Source organism: Chaetomium tenue, assembly GCF_020726465.1.
Source record: "Chaetomium tenue strain MPI-SDFR-AT-0079 chromosome Unknown F5144scaffold_7, whole genome shotgun sequence".
NCBI classification, from domain to species: domain Eukaryota; kingdom Fungi; phylum Ascomycota; class Sordariomycetes; order Sordariales; family Chaetomiaceae; genus Chaetomium; species Chaetomium tenue.
In genome coordinates, this window is record NW_027117335.1 from 2,268,534 (window position 1) to 2,286,469 (window position 17,936).

At 54.2% G+C, this 17,936-nt stretch overlaps 9 protein-coding genes across 9 annotated transcripts; 5 read left to right on the forward strand and 4 right to left on the reverse strand.

Annotated features, from left to right (window-relative positions):
- Window positions 1-266: 266 nt before the first annotated feature.
- On the forward strand, window positions 267-885 carry F5144DRAFT_624291 (uncharacterized protein; the record flags this gene model as incomplete). Its single annotated transcript, XM_066792196.1, has 3 exons — window positions 267-467; window positions 582-773; window positions 853-885. 3 exons carry the CDS (start codon window positions 267-269, stop codon window positions 883-885), a joined length of 426 nt encoding a protein of 141 aa, XP_066639219.1.
- Window positions 886-967: 82 nt separating this feature from the next.
- Window positions 968-2,045, reverse strand: F5144DRAFT_397954 (polysaccharide lyase). Its single transcript, XM_066784788.1, has one exon. It carries the CDS (start codon window positions 1,897-1,899, stop codon window positions 1,147-1,149), a length of 753 nt encoding a protein of 250 aa, XP_066639220.1. The 5' UTR covers window positions 1,900-2,045; the 3' UTR covers window positions 968-1,146.
- A 502-nt stretch (window positions 2,046-2,547) lies between these two features.
- F5144DRAFT_661155 (Alpha/Beta hydrolase protein) lies at window positions 2,548-3,974 on the reverse strand (the record flags this gene model as incomplete). Its single annotated transcript, XM_066793287.1, has 4 exons — window positions 2,548-3,270; window positions 3,325-3,374; window positions 3,436-3,540; window positions 3,602-3,974. The coding sequence occupies 4 exons, from the start codon at window positions 3,972-3,974 to the stop codon at window positions 2,704-2,706; spliced, it is 1,095 nt and encodes a 364-aa protein (XP_066639221.1). The 3' UTR covers window positions 2,548-2,703.
- Window positions 3,975-4,084: 110 nt separating this feature from the next.
- On the forward strand, window positions 4,085-5,797 carry F5144DRAFT_498319 (uncharacterized protein; the record flags this gene model as incomplete). The annotated part of the gene is made up of 4 exons (XM_066786261.1): window positions 4,085-4,357; window positions 4,451-4,519; window positions 4,787-5,519; window positions 5,580-5,797. The coding sequence occupies 4 exons, from the start codon at window positions 4,085-4,087 to the stop codon at window positions 5,795-5,797; spliced, it is 1,293 nt and encodes a 430-aa protein (XP_066639222.1).
- A 160-nt stretch (window positions 5,798-5,957) lies between these two features.
- F5144DRAFT_520898 (uncharacterized protein) lies at window positions 5,958-7,682 on the reverse strand. The gene is made up of 3 exons (XM_066786705.1): window positions 7,431-7,682; window positions 6,577-7,355; window positions 5,958-6,523 (listed from the first exon to the last, which is right to left on the reverse strand). The coding sequence occupies exons 1-3, from the start codon at window positions 7,569-7,571 to the stop codon at window positions 5,992-5,994; spliced, it is 1,452 nt and encodes a 483-aa protein (XP_066639223.1). The 5' UTR covers window positions 7,572-7,682; the 3' UTR covers window positions 5,958-5,991.
- Window positions 7,683-8,729: 1,047 nt separating this feature from the next.
- F5144DRAFT_520902 (cytochrome P450) lies at window positions 8,730-13,118 on the forward strand. The gene is made up of 7 exons (XM_066786706.1): window positions 8,730-9,311; window positions 9,380-10,787; window positions 10,926-11,006; window positions 11,212-11,408; window positions 11,471-11,506; window positions 11,572-12,056; window positions 12,114-13,118. Exons 1-7 carry the CDS (start codon window positions 8,984-8,986, stop codon window positions 12,891-12,893), a joined length of 3,315 nt encoding a protein of 1,104 aa, XP_066639224.1. The 5' UTR covers window positions 8,730-8,983; the 3' UTR covers window positions 12,894-13,118.
- Window positions 13,119-13,296: 178 nt separating this feature from the next.
- F5144DRAFT_587045 (uncharacterized protein) lies at window positions 13,297-14,160 on the forward strand. Its single transcript, XM_066789811.1, has 3 exons — window positions 13,297-13,641; window positions 13,700-13,864; window positions 14,100-14,160. Exons 1-3 carry the CDS (start codon window positions 13,430-13,432, stop codon window positions 14,113-14,115), a joined length of 393 nt encoding a protein of 130 aa, XP_066639225.1. The 5' UTR covers window positions 13,297-13,429; the 3' UTR covers window positions 14,116-14,160.
- A 26-nt stretch (window positions 14,161-14,186) lies between these two features.
- F5144DRAFT_587046 (uncharacterized protein) lies at window positions 14,187-15,179 on the forward strand. The gene has a single exon (XM_066789812.1). It carries the CDS (start codon window positions 14,505-14,507, stop codon window positions 15,075-15,077), a length of 573 nt encoding a protein of 190 aa, XP_066639226.1. The 5' UTR covers window positions 14,187-14,504; the 3' UTR covers window positions 15,078-15,179.
- Window positions 15,118-16,236, reverse strand: F5144DRAFT_398041 (uncharacterized protein). Its single transcript, XM_066784789.1, has one exon. It carries the CDS (start codon window positions 15,750-15,752, stop codon window positions 15,159-15,161), a length of 594 nt encoding a protein of 197 aa, XP_066639227.1. The 5' UTR covers window positions 15,753-16,236; the 3' UTR covers window positions 15,118-15,158.
- Window positions 16,237-17,936: the final 1,700 nt, after the last annotated feature.

Sequence of the window (17,936 nt, forward strand, 5' to 3'; positions counted from 1 at the left end):
TCTCGGGCTAATCCGTTATTGCCAAGGATCAGAGTTCTGGAAGATGGATGATGGACAACTCACCATTCTTGATCTTGGTATGGGAAAATGCCACGGGATGATACCTCTCCAAATTGGCCAAGGCCAAGCAACAAGCTCCTCCCCGCGCGTGAGGTTGAGAGTATAACCGTGGTCCGTTTCTCGGGAGACTGGAACAGTTCTCGCTCGTCCAATTCTCCAGCTTGTCTCCCTCCAAGTTGAAGTAGATTCCTCACATACCTTCCGAGATGCATCTGTCGACTTGCCTCGCTACCCTTTTCTCTGCGCCGCTTTTAGCGGTCGCGATCCCGACCAGCAGTCCGGTTACCGGAGAGCAAACTGGTCTCCTTGTCGCAAGGCAACGGCAGCCGGCCCCTCCTCCGTGTGTCCGGATGGACCCGCCTCCTACGCAGGAAGAGACAGAGGCCCGGTTTAACGCATTTGTGGAGGTTTTGTTGGGAAATCCAAGAACCTAGCAAAAGCATTCGAATACATTGCTGAGGACTACATCGTACGTCTGCCCGCGGTTTTCTGTGTTGAAAGCTCTGACTCGTTGGCGATAGAACCACAACCCTGCGGCACAAAACGGGTCACAGTCCGCGTGGGATATTCTGAGCCCTTTCTGGGATCAGTCCTCTCATACCTATATCCGCTCTACCATCGAGGACAACATGTCTTGGGTCAATTATAGATCTGGTGGTTTCGGAGAGGTTGTCGACCGCTTCCGGTGGGATGCAGGTTGCATCGCCGAACATGTTCGTTACCATTCAACCCCCGGCATTGTGTCAGGGATGCGATTGTTGGACCATGCGAAGAGGCTAACATATGGGATAGTGGGATCAAGGGGAAGTGTACCCGAATTCATAAGCAGCATTGAGAAGCTTTCACTTTCTAGCCAGCCAATGGCCGAGGGGTCAGGACGGGGCCGACGGCGACAGTCATTGCAACAGCGGGAATTTAGTGGCACCTGGAATTGTAGCCTTGTTACCAATTTTGGCTTTAGGCATCTAGTAAAGAGAATAAAGCTCACGGCGCCAGTCCAGCTGTTGAGCCATTCGTCCCTTCACAAAACGCTGCTATATACAGGCTCCTCGAAACCCTCCTCCTCTCACTGGGCATGTGTGGAGTTCACCAAAGCGCTGGGTCCGCCTCTTCTTTCGTCGTTGCGATGGCAACCTTGTCGTAAAACACTTGCCGGAACCCTTGAGTGCCCTTCATGCCCTTGTCATCGTGCCATCCGTTCGCGTACAGACCGACACGGAATTGGAACGGAACGTCTTCGGATACGGTTGTGGCGACGTTCTGTTCGTCCAGAACCTGCTTGTCATCAAACCATAAACGTAGAAAGCCCGTCGCCTCGCTCTCCCAACGGGCTTGAATCATCACCTTGTGCCATTCCCCGGCAGTGAGTGTTACGTCGAGGGGCAGTTCCTTCGTGTTTTGGTCACAAACGCTCCCTGACTTCAAGCGGGTAAACAGCTTCGTCCCCTCGGCCCAGAACATTGTGGTGGGCATGAACGTATCACATTTGTCGAAAGGCGCGATGAACTGCGCCAGGTCGTAGCTCTGCGCGGGGTCAAATTGCCAATCAGGCGGGAGCCGGAAGGCGAAACCGTAGAACCGTGTGTCGCCGTGCTTATACGCGTTTAGGACGCGGACCTCGGAGTGATAACGGCCAGTGTAGGATTCGTCAAAAGTTTGCGTCATGACAAGCGCCGGCGGCTCGTCGAAAAAGACATCGGTGACCTCTTTAATTTCCCCGTTATGCTCCGTTTGGGTCCCGCCCCAGCCGGTCAGAGTCCCTCGGTTGTTGAAGATTTGCTCCGCCCGCACTGCGGGCCACGCCGTGAGGAGAACGGAGAGAATGATGGGGAGGACCATGATTAGGACTTGTTGAGGTTGATGTTTGAAGACTGGAAGATAAGGAGCTGAGGGGTTTTGCTTCGGTCGCTTTCAATGGCTAGAATAAATTGGGGCTGATGGATCTGCTTGGATAACAGGGGTTTAAACTGAGGTGCACAACTGAGAAGGCATTGAAGCAGTGTGACTCGTTGGTCTTTATATGCATCTTGTGAAGTAAACAGAACCCACCTTTTGTCTTCTGTGATCGTAATTTTGACACTTTGAGCGCGACAGCGCATACACAGCGACGCCATAAACTTGCGAGGAGTTTCTAGATACGAGTATCGTTTTGATCGAAACAGCCAAAAACAGCCGGGCCCGCCGCCTTGGTTGACGCCCAGCAGTCCTGCCTGTCAGTGCAGGTGCTGGGTGGGTGGAAGCCGTGAGGGCGGCCAGGGCCCACAAATTGGATAAGGTACCTGATGAGATGCCCCCAACGTGGGGCTGCGATTAGCACTCGTCTATGCACCATATTACAAGAAATAATATCATCGGCCGAGGAGGCTTCGAAAAGGATGTCATTTGTGCATTCATGAAAAAAAATAAAAATGAGTGCCGTTGTTGACACCGCTTGCACTAGACACTCGCTGTCAATGAGTGGCCGGGAGATGTCAGCCGTTTCGGTTTGCTGACATGGCCGGCGCTCCTGTCCGTCGGTCCCTTTCCAGAACAAGGGCCGAGGCCTCACACCTCCAACCAAAAACAGCGGCCTTGCAGTGGGCCAAGGCGAGGTAATAATTGACGGTGATTCGTACGTTTCGTTGCAACCCAGATGGCAGTTTGTTAGTCAAGACTGTGTGCAGCTCGCAAAGCAACGATTGCGTCCCGGTCATACTCGTGCTTCCGCTTCATGGAGTCGGTGTACATGAAAGTGTGCGGGCAGCCCAGGTATCTCTTGATAGTGGCCTTGTTTCCGCCGGCGACGAGCTTCATGGCATATGCCTCCCCTTCGTCCCGCAGTGGGTCAACCTCATCTGTCCGAATGAACGTATCGGAAAGGTTGCTCCAGTTTGGCGCTTTGAGGGGCTCGAACCACCAATTCGGCCACAAACTTTGCAAATCGGGAAGTGCCTCTTGTGGCATACACAAACGACCAAAGTACTTGATGCGGGCCCATGGAAGTACTGGCCCTCGGTGAAACTCGTGAAAAGACGGGAAGGGCGATTCGGTATAGTAGGTGTAGGCGAGTCCTCTTGTTGCCGGCGTCACGGACGCCATGCAGAGTTTCAATGGGATACCGGCATCGCGGGCCATGTGCTGTAGTACCAGGCAGATATGTCCACCAGCTGATATACCGCCGATCGAGATGGAATCAGGGTTAATGTTGAGTGCGGTGGCCGACTCTCGAACCTACCGTTGGGGGTTAGAAGAGGTTAGGCTTAGTCAGGGGAAGAAGCATCTCACCCATTTCAAGGCATTCCACGCGTCATATATGCATTTACCCCACGTGGTTTCTGTTCCAGTTAGTGGTTTCTGTGCGTTCAAGGGAAGGCTACCAGACGTTGGGTTACGCACCTGGACACAGCCGATAGTCGACATCGACCACTGAGACCCCCGCCCCCCTCATGCTGAGACAGAGTGTGGCCTCGGTATCTAGATTACCGAGAACGAAGCCGCCGCCTATTCAGCCGAGTTAGCGAGAACTTGTAAAACGTCGGGTGTTGATAGAAGAATGACTCGCCATGAAAGTTTAGATGCACAGGGTACGGGCCTGGACCATGTCTTGCCTCATCCGGACTGTAGACCCGCACGGGAATAGTGGCACCGTCCCGTGACAGATAGTTGGCGTCGGCAACCCCTGGATATCCCGATGTGTCAAGAGCGCAGGGTGGCTGATACGCCTCTGGGTGTTGACGGACATGCTCGATGGGCGGCTGTACGGCTGCCTTTGGGGGCTGACCAGCCACCCGGGGCTGGTTGTTAGCAAAGTGGGCGAGAAACTCGGGATCCAGTTTGGCAAGAATGTGTTCTTCAATGAGCCCCTCGATGCCCCCCAAATCTTGAGCGGGGTCAGGTTTCGTGGCCTCGTCCCCAGCGTTGCGTCCGGTTTCCATCCTTGCGCTAGGCTAGATACAGGAACGTTAGCATCAGACGGTGCGGTGGATTCGCGTTCTGGACCCGGGTTGCTTTTAGTCGTGGAGTTGGACTTGTTGGTTGTGGCACAATGGATTGGCTGGGAGTTAGATGCTTGGTGTTAGTAATAGTTGACAGTTCTGAGGGGCCGAGTGGGCTGTTTAACTTTTTGGTGGGGGTTGACCCATCCCCACAACTCCACACAGCTCTTGCTTTCCGTCAATTCCCGGGATTCATCATCCATGTCCCACAAGCTTGGTTCCTTCCGTCCGACGGTTACAGGAAATGGAACATTGGGGGGAATACCCGAAAGGCCGTCTTTCAGCAGCGGCTAGCAGCGGGCCCCAAGTGGTTAACGGCGGGGGTCGATCGATACACACATGCAGATATGCATCACAGGCAAGTTACTTTACAACCACGATACCACAAACTCGGCCTGCAACGAGTCAAGTTGTAGCCGAGCAGTGCCCGTATTGTCGAGACTTGTCCATCAGCGTGTGAACCGGATGCGGTCACCGGCGACGCCGTGTGAGGCATGAACCATATGTATGTATTCCTCTGGATCCACCCGGAAATAGGGGTTGGCGGGTTGTGCCAGGATGGAGCCAGCATCAAGGGACGTACACTAATCTCCTGCCACAAGTACAGGTGCGGGGTTGTTGTTCCAGTCGCCGCCTCGAGAGACGAAGCCTGGCGCCCCTCAGCCTTCGACAAAGAGAGCAATAACACCAGACGCCGGCGGGGTTAGACACTTACAAAAATTGTAACACTCCGGTTAAATCTCTAGGTCAAGATATCAAACGTCGGCTGGCCCTCGGCTCTGCTTGATATGTCGATCCACAATCTCAGCGCCACTGACCGTCTTCGGAGCCGGCAACCGATCCCGGCACCGGTCCCGGCCTATCTCCCCACCGCAGAATCACCTCTAACAGTCGATACGGCTCTCTACTCCTCGGCACAACAAGCACCGCGTGTACTGGTCGAGGAATTCACTCTCCCGATCCGGTCCGGCCGCGCTTGGAAAGCGCCCGCCGGAAGCATCGTCCGGATCAGCACCCCCGAGGGCCCGCAAGTGGGCGACCTTAATATTTGGAACGCTCATAATCCTCGCGAACGTTTTTGGGCCTCGCGAACCCGACAGCTACATGCAACACACGTATCGACCTACGACAGGTTATGGTCCTGTTTGCCATACATGCGGCCCTTGGTAACCATCATATCGGACAGCTTGGCGTGGTACGGGGAGGATGAGCACGGCGGCCGCGTCCACGACCTTCTTGGCACCCGCTGCGATCCGTATATAAACACGGTTTTGAGTGGCGGAGAGTATAATTTCCATTGCCACTCCAACCTAACCCGTGCGGTCTTGCCCTTTGGGCTAGCCGAATCCGATGTCCACGATGTCATAAACATCTTCCAGGTGACAGGACTGGATGCCAAAGGGAGGTACTTTATGAATCCGTGCCCGGCAGCGAGCGGGGATTACCTGGAGTTTCTCGCAGAACAAGATATCCTGATGGCTCTGAGTACGTATCCAACTACCATAGTATATTAGTAGGCCGCATCCCGGTTAACAAGCACGATAGGCACTTGCCCCGGAGGGGATTTGTCACTATGGGGTTTCGGTGCTGATAGTGAGAAGGAGATGATCAAATGCTGCCGACCCCTCAAAGTCGAAGTATTTCGTCTAGCTGATGAAGACTTTCTACGCAAAGCCGGTTGGCAGCCGGCCGAGCCTTCCAAGTACGAGGGGAAGCATGGGATGACTGTTCCGGGAGGAGAACTGGGACGGGCAGGAGTGTGAGCACAAAGCGGGAAGACAGGATAGATGTCTTAGAAAAGTAAATTCAATGGTGCCCCAAGCTCTTCGTCGCCCCATGACACGGTGATTCTCTAAAGCTTCAGGTCTCGACGAATGCCGACCATGGGGCAAGCAGGTACCGAGGGAATTGGATCGGAGTCCCGGGCTCAGTACCATAGTCAGCCACAGCCCTTCCTTTAATCTTGTGCAGAACGCTTCACAACAAATGCACCTCGATCCATGGTGTTGATGACAATGAATCCGCTGGGGAAGAAGGGATAGTGACTCCATGACCCGGTAAAGGTCACATTTCCACCACCCGGGAGATGGTCATCTTCAGGGTGAGTGTCGAAGAAGGCGACTTCGGTAATGCCTTTGCCCGTTGGGTCTGAAGACACGGAACGCAGATCGAGGATACTGAGCCCCAAACCATAGTTGCTCTGGTAAGAAAAGCCATCCTTCACGAATTGGTTGTGATCGATACCCTTCCGCAGACCTTTGTAATGGCCGGTCTGTTTCGGCGATTCGAGGGAAGAAATGTCCCAGATATATGAGATGGGATAACCATCGGCGGCGAGGCCTGACTTGTCGAACTCGTCGTACTCGTCGTCGGTGATCAGGTACTGCTGCCATTGGGGGTCGAGAACCCAGCCCTGATGGGTGTAAACAAAACCTTCGTATGACGTGTTCGAGATGACTTTGATGTTCTCCTTGTCGCTGACATCGAAACTAGCACTTTGCGTTAACTGGGCTGTCCGTGTGTTTCAATGGTACACACTTACATGGTCAACGAGTCTTCGTCGTAGCCGTAACAGATATCCCTCCCATCGTACTTTTTATCAGGGCCCCTGTATACGATACACTGGGCGTCGTGAACATATCCGTCGGCGCCCGTGCCGCCCAAGGTCCGGGGATTCGAGGGGTCCGTCAAGTCGAAGAACACGAGCCCCGCGCCAAGGGGTCCGTCTCGAGGTTGAAAGCCAGTTGCCACTCCGTAGTTCAACTCTTCATTGGTAACAACGTTGTGCGAGCGGCCGAGGGGGAGACCTTCAACCCAGAATCCTGTGAGATCCTCCTGGTTGTTGAAAACCACGGGACTGGAGGAGTCAACGTCGAGAAGCTTGCTCAGGTCAAAGATCTGGATACCGTGGCGCTCGGCCTCACTTCCAATGAGGATGTAGCTTTTGTATCCTTTGATTTCGCGCCACAGGGAGATGGGGGCGTTATCATATTGAGGTAAACGGCCAAGGTAGATGAGCTTCCCCTTGGCGCTGACCTCGGCAAAAGCGGTGCCATCTTCCTGAGCAATAGCAACAAACTCGCGGCCTTCGGGGCTTGTCCAGCCCCAAGACCCTGCTCCTCTACCGGACGAGCTGCCGAGTTGGGCATGCCGTTTGAAGTCGAAGAGATCAAGATCCTGGCATCGGAAAGTGTTGATGGGATCGCCTGGAACTAGCGCTGCCGTGCCATCCACGCAAGCGATACGGTCCGTTTCTTCGCCAAACGTTGCGTATTGTGTCGAATCGAAAGCACCTTGCCTCGCCATCTCCCCCCATTGTCGCTACGCCTCAGTTAGTTATTATCGGAGAGAGATCGTTTGCACACGGTCTTGTTTGCTCCCTCACCCGTAACTCACCTCTTTTGTTGCCATGATTCGTCCATGAACAAGACCTGGGTCATACAATTCTGCTTTGAGCTTCAGGTCCACTATCAGCTCTTTCGCCGATGACAGGGCCACCAGTCCCGCCACGAGGGTGCCAATATGCAAAGGTGCCATCGTGACTGGAAGAGGGTTGTTGGGTTTCTGGCAGTGTCGAGATCCTGATATACTGGATTGTGTCCCGAGAGATCTGGACAATGTCGTTGATGGCAAAACGGCGGGGTGGTAGATCGGCGGGTCATCGACTCGCTGCGGCTTTTAAGAAGAAGAAGGAGCCCTCATAGATGGACTGGAAATGTAGAAGATGTCGGCATTCGGGGTTAAACGCCGAAAGCGGCAGGTATAAATCCAACCCCAGCGCAATATGCCGTGCCTCCGGTTGGCCAAGCATGAGGCTCCTCGGGTGGGGGAAACGGCGTTTCAATTTGATATTAACTGTATATGCTTGTGTGACGGCTTGTCCTGATTCAAGGCCCCGCCGTGCACGCGGCGTTGACTGGAAGACTGAGTTTTGGTGCCTGCCAACGGCCAATTTACGACATCACGGGGCAGCCTGACGTGACGGACTGAAGCGGAAGGTAATATAATATAGTACCAGAACTGGCAGCTAGCAAAACAAAAATGGAGGCTAGTCGCAGCGCATCATTGCTGCTGCTGATCTTTGGTGATAAGACAAGCTCACCGGCGGTTGGCCGAGGACAACGCAAGAAGTTACCGTCATATAAGGGAGGTGACGTCTGGCCTCGACCAGTGTGCTGCGCAACGCGAAGATTAATTACCATGCATGGCGATGCACCTCGCCGAGCGTGGGAGCTTATGTCTATTTCGTTGGAAGCCAAGGGCGCCGCTGCAAGTGGGCTCCAAGAAGCGCACCGCTGCAGGATAACCTAAGGTACTGTGTAATTAGGTATGTACATAGGTATGTGTGTATGTACAGCTGCCGCGTTTTGGAAGAGGTACACAAACCTCACTTCCTGGGCCATTAAGGGCCAAGGGGTGCTGAGATTAAGAAGCGGTTTAACTTTCTCGCACTGGTTTGGCCGGCCTTCTTGATGCGCACTGTCAAGTGGTGGCACGAACAGATGACGAGTAATCCGGACTGCACTCGGCGGTTGAGCTTGCCGACTTGCTCCTGCAGGACGCCGGGAGGCCGGCAAGTCGCTGCGAGGGAGACACCAAAATGCCACCTGCCGCCCTTGGCAGACAACCTTTCGTGGGGGCGGATGCGGGGACAAGCAGTTGACCAATCGAAGCACTTGTTACTCCACGATGACGACGATGTTTCCCGTGTGTTCATGGCAAGGTGGGATTCACTGCCCTGGCCAGTTAAAAGCTCTGTAATTACCTTTTCTCGCCTTCGCTTTCGCGGTCTGGATCCTCCCGCGGCCCCGTGCGTCACCTGGGCTGGGCTGTGACTTTTCGTCTTTTGAGACACCGCACTACTGCACGGCACAACGGTATCCCCTCTCCCTCTCAGGGACGCCTGATTCTGCCCCGCGATTACCCGATCACCCCTCTTCCTTGCCTTCATGCGCTTCGTCCTATCTGCGGTTCAAAACACTTGCTTCTTCACTGTCCCGACCCGACGGCTTGTATCGAAAACAGGAACCCGACACTTCCTTACGACGTCACTACCAAGAATGTCACAGGAATACAGGTTGAAGGGGGTTACCGCACTCGCCCTGCAGCCCGGCGAGAAGCAGGAGGTGGAAGTTGAAGGCCTCGAGGCCAAGGTGCTGCTCCTCAACGCCGGCGGAACGGTGCAAGCGGTCGGGCCCAAGTGTACCCATTACGGTGCTCCCCTAGTTAAGGGTGTACTAGGGACAAACGGGAAGCTGACCTGCCCGTGGCATGGAGGTACATGACGTTTGATGTCTTGTTCTTGCCGGGCTTTCTGTTTGCTGACCTGAGGATCCTCTTCACAGCTTGTTTCAACGCTAGGACCGGAGATGTTGAAGATGCCCCCGCTCTGAACGCTCTCCCCGTCTTCAAAACCATCGAGCGCGATGGTTCCGTTTACATCACCGGAGACGCCGAGACGATCAAGCGAGGACATCGCACCCCCGGTTTCAAGGGCAGTGCTGCGGGCGGCGACAAAACTGTAGTTGTGGGAGGCGGGTCGGGGGCGCTGGGCACCATTGAAGGCCTGCGCGGGGGTGGCTACCAAGGAGGTATCACACTTATTTCCAACGAGGGTTACCTACCCATCGACAGACCGAAGCTCAGCAAGGCCTTGATGACGGATCTTGCAAAGCTACAATGGAGGGACGACGGTTGGTACAAGAGCCGCAACGTAGACATCGTCCACGACGAGGTCACCGGCGTCGACTTTGTAACCAAGACGGTTGGGACCAAATCTGGAGCGAAATTTGGTTACAATAAACTCGTCCTCTCGACCGGTGGGACACCCAGGCAGCTGCCGCTGCAAGGGTTCAAGGACCTGGGCAATATCTTCACACTGCGAAACGTCCATGACGCCAAGAAGATTGTTGGCGCGATCGGGGACAAAGGCAAAAAGATTGTCGTTATTGGGTCGTCCTTCATTGGCATGGAGATCGCTGTGGCCACGTCCAACGGGAATGATGTGACGGTTGTGGGTATGGAGAAGGCGCCACTCGAACGTGTCCTCGGCGACAGGGTAGGCAATATCATCAGGAAAGGTGTCGAGAGTAAGGGCGTCAAGTTTTACATGTCAGCGGGTGTCGAGAAAGCCGAGCCATCGGCGTCCAATCCCTCAAACGTTGGTTCGGTTCATCTGAAGGACGGCACGACACTTGAGGCGGACCTCGTCATCTTGGGTGTCGGTGTTGCCCCCGCGACGGAATATCTCAAGGGCAACGACGCGGTCCAGCTCGAGAAAGACGGGAGCTTGAAAGTGGACGAGTCTTTTTCGGTGGTTGGTCTCGAGGGCGTGTATGCGATTGGTGATATCGCGACACACCCTTACCGCGGCCCGGGAGGGGAGGGTAAACCCGTGCGCATTGAGCACTGGAACGTAGCTCAAAACGCAGGCCGGTCTGCTGCAAGCCACATTCTTCAACCAAGCCGCACACCGGAGTTTTACACCCCGGTGTTCTGGAGTGCCCTTGGGTCCCAGTTGCGGTACTGCGGGAACACGATGGCTAGTGGCTGGGACGATGTGGTGATTCAGGGTGACCCGGAGCAAGGGAAGTGGGTGGCGTACTATGCAAAGGGGGATACGGTGGTGGCAATGGCAAGCATGGGCATGGATCCGGCGATGGCCCAGTGTGCACAGCTCATGTCACTCCACAAGATGCCCAGCAAGGCCCAGCTGCAGGGCGGTTTGGACGTCTTGAGTGTTGGGCCGCCGCAGTGAGTTTGTGCCAGAGTTGTGCACGGTCGATAATTGTGCATGCTGGAACTTAGCTAGCTAAGCCCTAACCCTGGATCTTTATCCAGTGGGATCGCAATGAAATTTTGTGGATGTATTTAGCAACTCCAAGACACCAGACCACCAAACCATCTCCAAACCTGCTTCGACTATCCCGTGGCTCGTCTCCTGCGGTCCGACATACATTTCTCCAATAATTTGTGTATCGGTTGGCCACGGAAGAAATTTGAACTTGTTGCGACGCAACTAGCGTCACAGGGACATGTCTGATGGTTGCCAGATTTTGACGCGGGCATGTGAAGATTTGGCGATGGATCTCTTCACCTTCCTGAGCTTGGCAGTCCAGATGCTGGCCATCTTCTTTTCGCTTGGCCTCCTCACCCTGCTCACCGTCGCCATTTACAGGCTCACCCTTCATCCGTTAGCTCAGGTCCCTGGCCCTCGAACCGCCGCCATCTCCAACATTTGGCAGGCCTGTCATATTCGGGACGGTCGGGCCCGTGAGCTGGGGAAAACACTTCACAAAAAATACGGTCCTGTGGTTCGTGCAGGGCCCAACGAGGTGTGGTTTAACAGTGGAGAGGCGTTTAAACATATCTACAGTGTGTCACTCCCTTATCGTCACCCCTTCAGTTCGCTGTTTACACGGGCTAACATTGCTCAGGTGCTGGGAGCAGCTTTGAGAAATCCAACTTCTACTGTTAGTGCCAACCAGCCGTCCCCTGCCACCTTTGGACAAGGTAACCGTCTCTGAGATTTTGGTAGTGGCCACGGCCTTGAATAAACCCCGCCTCGACTGGAAGCTCAACGCACACTTCCCGGACACACTTGACCTCCTGTCCGAGTTTGATGTGAAGCGTTACAAATTGCAGAGACGGCTCAGCGGGCCTTTATATTCGGCATCCAACCTGAAGAAGTTTGATTCGGCTATCGAGGAAGTTACGAAAACCGTGGTTTCCGAGCTAAACGCCCTCGACGGTGCCGAGGTAGACCTTAAAGAGTGGATGCACATCATCGCCGTCGAGTGCCTTGGAGCCGTGGTTCTCTCCTGGTCACCCAAGTATCTGAAAAATAGGTCGGACGGTGACACAAGTACCCAGAGTTACCTTGGCTGGAGACGGAAAAGCGTCTTCGGGCTGTTTCCGACCGTTACGAAGATATCATTCTTATCCAAGACCCTAAGCCGAGTTTTCTCCAATCTTTGGGGAGTGACGTTCAAAACGCCCAAGAACTTTAAACCTTTTTTCACAGTAAGTAAAATTGCTTTTGGATGTCAAGTCCCTACGACCCCCTGACCTTAGTTTTAGCCTGTGTACCAGAAAACATCGAAGCGCATTGCCAATGCCCTTCGTGACCCTGCTCAGAAAGGCGTGGGAAAACCGTCGGGCAACGATTTGCTCGGGGATCTCATCCGCCTTCACCAAGAACGCCCTGCCTTCAATGAGACTTACCTGCGCCGTCTTGCTGTTACAAATTTCGGTGCTGGCCATGAAACAATGTGCTCCGCGCTTACCGCCGCAATGGCCATGATTGGAACTCACGCCGAAGTGTTACGCAAAGTAGTACAGGAAGTTCGCGAGACGGCCGGCTCACCAGCTCCTGACAACGCTAGCAATCAGTTGCCATACACGCAGGCAAGTATCAAGGAAGCCCAGCGGCTATATCCCGTCATTGGAATGTCACTTTCACGCAGGGTTCCAGCAACTGGTTTGTTTCTTCATGGCCGCTTCTACCCGCCCGGCACTACTGTCGGATGCAACCCCGTCGCGTTACATACGAACGTCGATCTTTTCGGTGATGACGCAGGCGAGTATCGACCGGATCGGTGGTTACGAGATGACAATCCTCACATTGTCCGCGCAATGGAGAGGACAAATCTCACGTGGGGAGGTGGGATACGAATGTGCCCGGGGAGGCATCTTGCGGAGTTGGTTCTGTACAAAGTGGTTGCTACATTGATAAAGGAGTTTGATTTCAAGATCACCACCTTACCAGAGGAGAGCCAGATGCCGTGTTACTTTATGGCGATGATAACGGGGGTAAAAGCAAGATTTCTACCTGTAACAAAAAATGGCGGTTGTATATAAGGGCTAGTTCTGGGACGGACTGTTTGGTATACAATGTTGCTGGTTGTTATTCTAGCTGTCCTGCCGTTGGTCACCGGTTACCTACGACACGACTATTGAAGGACATAAGATAGTAATGGGTTGTGGCGGGGAGGATGACCTCTTAAAGATGCTTCTTACTTTGAGCTGCTCCTAGTATACGCGGTAATTAGTGTTATGGGACATTAGACGGGTTGTCGCCTAGGGACCAGAGTTGCTTAGAAACCATGTGAAGGGGCGGTGATCAAGCTGGGCCCATTTTTAACAGATCGAGATGCAGGCCAATGTTTGGTTCGGCTAACGCCCCGTCTCCCCGTTCCCACTTCTTCTTTGACGCAATTACTCGCGGTGGTCTGATGTCATCGGAAAGTTCACAGGAGGGTGTATATGGGAAAGCTGGATCTGATCCGTTTTGTTTTATCCAATGCAGAGCTTCTTATCTCGTCGAGCTTGGGAGTCTTCAACCCGGGACAAGTGATACACACACATCCTAAATACGAATACACTATTCACCGACCATGTCGCTTCCCCGAATGATCCTAACCCAACGTCGATACCAGCTCCTTCCCAGTATAGGCAGGACGACCATTGTCCCCGCAAGGGTTCTGCCATCCTGCCGTCGTACCATCCCTCAAGTCTACAATATCTCCTCCCTCCCAGGTAAGAACCCGGACGATATGGGTGGACCTGGAGGCCAAGAGCATTACCCAGAGAGCGCTCCATTGCGACGGTTAGAGCCCCACGCCCGATTTTATACGCTCATTATGCTGAGTTTGACGCTTTGTTAGGAGGTACACTATCACCACCATGTATGGGGTATTCGCTGCTTGCTTGGCCTTAGTGGCTGTTAGAGCTGCTAGACTGAACTCGAACGCTGGCTATGTGTTAGTTCATGATTCTTCGAAAGGAGAGCTTGACGATGTAAAATATGTCAAGGTGTCAGATTTGCCAAAGTCGGTATAAAAAGATCTTTTTTTCAGACCTCCCTGAGCTATGTGTTTGTGTGTATCCACTGCTGATTTGGGTTTTGTTATTCTCTTTACTCCGGATGCAGGTATTCAAGTTCCCCAGAGTTCCATCTTAGCTAATAGCAACTTGGAATGTACATAACTCGCGTAGCAAACACCACTAACAGTTGAACTCGTGTTTGAAGGGGGTCATAAGCTGATTCACACTACCTAAATTTAGGTCTCGAGTTGCTTGACCGGAAGAGAATTGGTCCGCCGTCCGTCAGCACAAGAAGATCGGCACATGATTCTACTCGATTCATGGAGGCCACCAGGCGTCCCGCCAATGGCGCCTGCCAAGCAAGAAGCCATTTCGTTAAGAAGTCATTGGCACGCTGTAGCTGAGCCCCCGTGCATCCTTCACCGTCTTTCAATACGAGGTCTCCTCGTGTCCGGTCCTGGGCGCGGAATGGTAGGGAATGACGCGTTGTCTGAGATTGACTTGTTATATAAGGGCTAGACGTAACCTAGTTCTGCGATGCTGAGCTGAATTTGAACAGCACATTCTGGCTGCCGTTAGTCTTTTACTTTCGAACCGATCATAACTTAACACTACGTTGTATACCCGCTTCCTTCTTGAAGGAAAATGCAGTTCCTTCGGCTCATTGTACCTGTTGTGGCAGCCTCGCTGGCCACTGCAGCCCCGACCATCGTCGAACGTCAATTTCAGATCGGCGACATCCTCTATCCGTCCGGGACCTACCGCAGCTGGGTCCAGACTGGTAACATCGTCCAGGACCCACAAGATCAGCTGCTCGTCGTCAAAAACGGCGTTCCTGCAGAGGAAACAACCGCTATTGTGACTTTCGACTTCCCTACGGACTCACAGGGCAAGAAATGCGAGCTTATCTTCGAGCTTTGGGGCGATCGGGACCACTCCACAGGGACTCAGACCCTCGACGTCTTTACCTACACCGACCCCCCCACGGTTCTCTCGGACCTTGCAGCGCAACTCAAGGGCAGGGACGTCCATGTCGGCCGCATCGTCGCCCCGTTACAGGCGAATGTCACTTGGACGCAGTCGTATCATGGTTACCCGGCGATAGATTGCCCGGCTGGACAGCATCTTGGGTTTCAGTATGTTGGTGTGGGTGATGCGGTGGAAGTTCGCTGGGACATTGGGGTGACTGGGCCAAGGTTCCGGATTCACTATGAGTGAAGTTGGTGCTAAGTACTTCTTTGTTACTCTTGGAGGAGGCCACCAAGATATGAGGGGGTTGTGGAATTAACTGCCGTCCGTCTATGATAGAAATATAGTGGTACCCCTGGATATACTATCTCGAACAATCCTCACAATCGCCGATATGGTTCTCGTAGTAACCCAACTTTCTGCTTGCATGTTACGAACATTATCCCTAAAAGCATCCCTAAGCACAACCACAAGCCCGGACGCGGTACAAGTATATTCCTCCACAGCCTCGCTCCAAAGCTGCAGGACCTCTTCTTCTGGGTAAAACACGGGGTGGCACCGCACAGCTAACTCTGCCACCCCACCATCACCTCCACTACGAAGATGAGAAATACTACCTGTAACCGTATACTCAACCTCCAGCTGTCCTATGTTCTCATCCTGCAGAGGCGGCTCCAGCTTAAAGCTTATCGTCCAAAGCGCTGGCATCCAGCGGACAGCTCGCGCAAGGGCCAAGAGCAGGGTATGAACGGCGTTTGGGTCGAGCTTGTGGAGGAAAGGGTCCTCCATCTCGTCGCCGGGGGCAATTAGAGCGTCCCACTCGGGCGACAAGTCCACATCCCACTTGTAGTTTGTATCGGATCGCTGGTAAAGCCGCGAGCCCGATGGTGTGATAGAGCCTGGGATAATGCTATAACGGCACATTCTCGACCAGAGCGGATCGTCTGAGTCGTCTTGTGTACGTTCTAAGGGCCAGAATACTTCCGGCCCCACGTTAGCTACTAGGTCAAAGTAACGAGGCGTTGGGAGAGCTTGTGGAGGGCGAGACTTAACTTATCGTCGTTGTTGTTGTGGTCGGTCTCGTCTAGGATACTCGGTGTTGGGAAGGAGCGGTCCAGTCGTATGGACCTGCTGTACCAGAGGTCAAAGTCTCGGAGCGAAGGGTAGTTGTGACGAGCGAGCGAGGAATAGAGGCACAAAGGCTCAAATGATCCCACTCAATTACGTGAATCTAAAGCTAAAGAGAAGAAAAGAAAAGAATTAAGATATAGGATTCGCACAACTGTGGGAAAACACAGGTGGGAGGCGCACAGACCACCACTCGGGTTGCGGCCAGGGTTAGGGTTAGAACCTGCCGTCACATCCCCCGGGTCCAAAAAAGCTCGCCTCGAGCTTTCCCACTACCGGATTGTAATCGTTCTCCCCAGTTAAACCTTCTTCCGTTGTAACCGTCGCGCCGTCCGTGGTAACGCAGATCTAACAACCGGCCGGTCATCGTCCGGGTGCTCCACATCGTCGAAACGATCCTCAGCCGCAGCCAGCAACCATTCGGTTAAACGCATTGGGGGACCCGCCTGGTCCGGGTTATCATCGTGGTAGCGTTGTAGGGCCGCTGGTGCGTTCTTGAAGTCCGATGCTGGGTACCATTCGGGATCCGGGTCCCATCCGCGCCACTCTGCTTGATATTGTAGCTTGCCGTACCGCAGACGGCTAGCCAGGATCCTCTCGACCTCCCATTCCTCGGCACCCGTACCAGTCTCGTCTTCGCCCGGTGGGTTCTCTGCAGCCTGGCCGGGCAATGGGTTATTCGGGTAACGCCTCAATCGGTCGGCTGTGAACACTGTCGATCCCTTCCATGTCTCGGGGACCTCCAGCTGGTAGGCGCCCTCGGCCGTCCTCCCGATCACTCGGTAGTGCTGCTGCGTAATCGGGTAAGATAGCTTGTCGCTCGGCCGGTCGGTGAGTTCGTTTTTCTTGATGATCACGACGCGGTCGTCGACATCAAAGTCTGGCTCGCGGCGATGGCGATTCGCTTGTTCCGTCTGCCTGGCTTGGGCCTTCTGGATCATCTCGCGGGCGTAGTCGACGTAGCCCTGGATGCAACGTGCCGTATCCTGGGCTTGTTCCCGAGCCGATTGGTCGGCGTTGGTGTGGTCGGCGAAGCTCTGAGTCCGAGCCTCCCAGTCGAACGGCATCGGCATCGGGAAGCCGAACAGTGCCTCGTGTGGTTGTATCCCGGTACTGTCGTGCGGTAGGCCCATCTGGGCTGCATCGAGAGCGGGTATCGCCCGCGACCAGTTGTCCTGATAATGGCCCACAAACGGTCGTAATCGCTGGTCGATATACTGGTTCAGGTTCTCGACCTGACCAGCGGTCTGGGAGTGACCCGCCGTAGCCAATTTCCAGTCAATTCCGAGGATACGGGAGAGCTCATCCGTAAAAGCGGCCCTGAACTGGGGTCCGCGATCACTGATGACCTCCTGCGGTAAGCCGAAGATCCTGTATGGCCCCTCGTAGTACATCCGGGCCGCATCGCGTGCAGTGGCGTCCTTCTTGCATGGGACGGTCCATGATGCCTTCGTCAAACGGTCAATCATGACCAACGCGTTATCGTATCCGTACTTGTCGAGGGGCATCGACTTGAAGTCCACAATCAGGCATTGCCAGCCACGCTGTGGGGCCGGGATCGGCTTCAACAGTCCTGGGGTCTTGTCGCGGGGATACTTCGAAGACCTACAGGGCATACAGTTGTCGACGAAGGTCTCAATGTCGCCCGTCATCCGGGGCCACCAGTACCTCGCCTTGACCAGCTTCTTGGTCTTGTTCCGGCCCGGGTGGGCGGTCGTCAGTCGGCAGTGAGCTTCCTGGATCACCCGGGTTCGAAGGCTGGTTGGTACGACTAGTTTCCCTGCGTGGAGTAATAGGCGGTCACCAAACAAGCTGAAATCGCTCTCCTCGACTCGAGCCTGCTGGCGATATTCCTCGAGCTCGGGTGTAGTACGGTTGGCGTTTAGGAGGTCGTCTACCAGTTGGAACCCAGAGCCTTGTGGGGGTGAGACATCCTCGTCGAGTGCCAGGACTGTGGCTACGGCTGTAATGCTCCGGTCT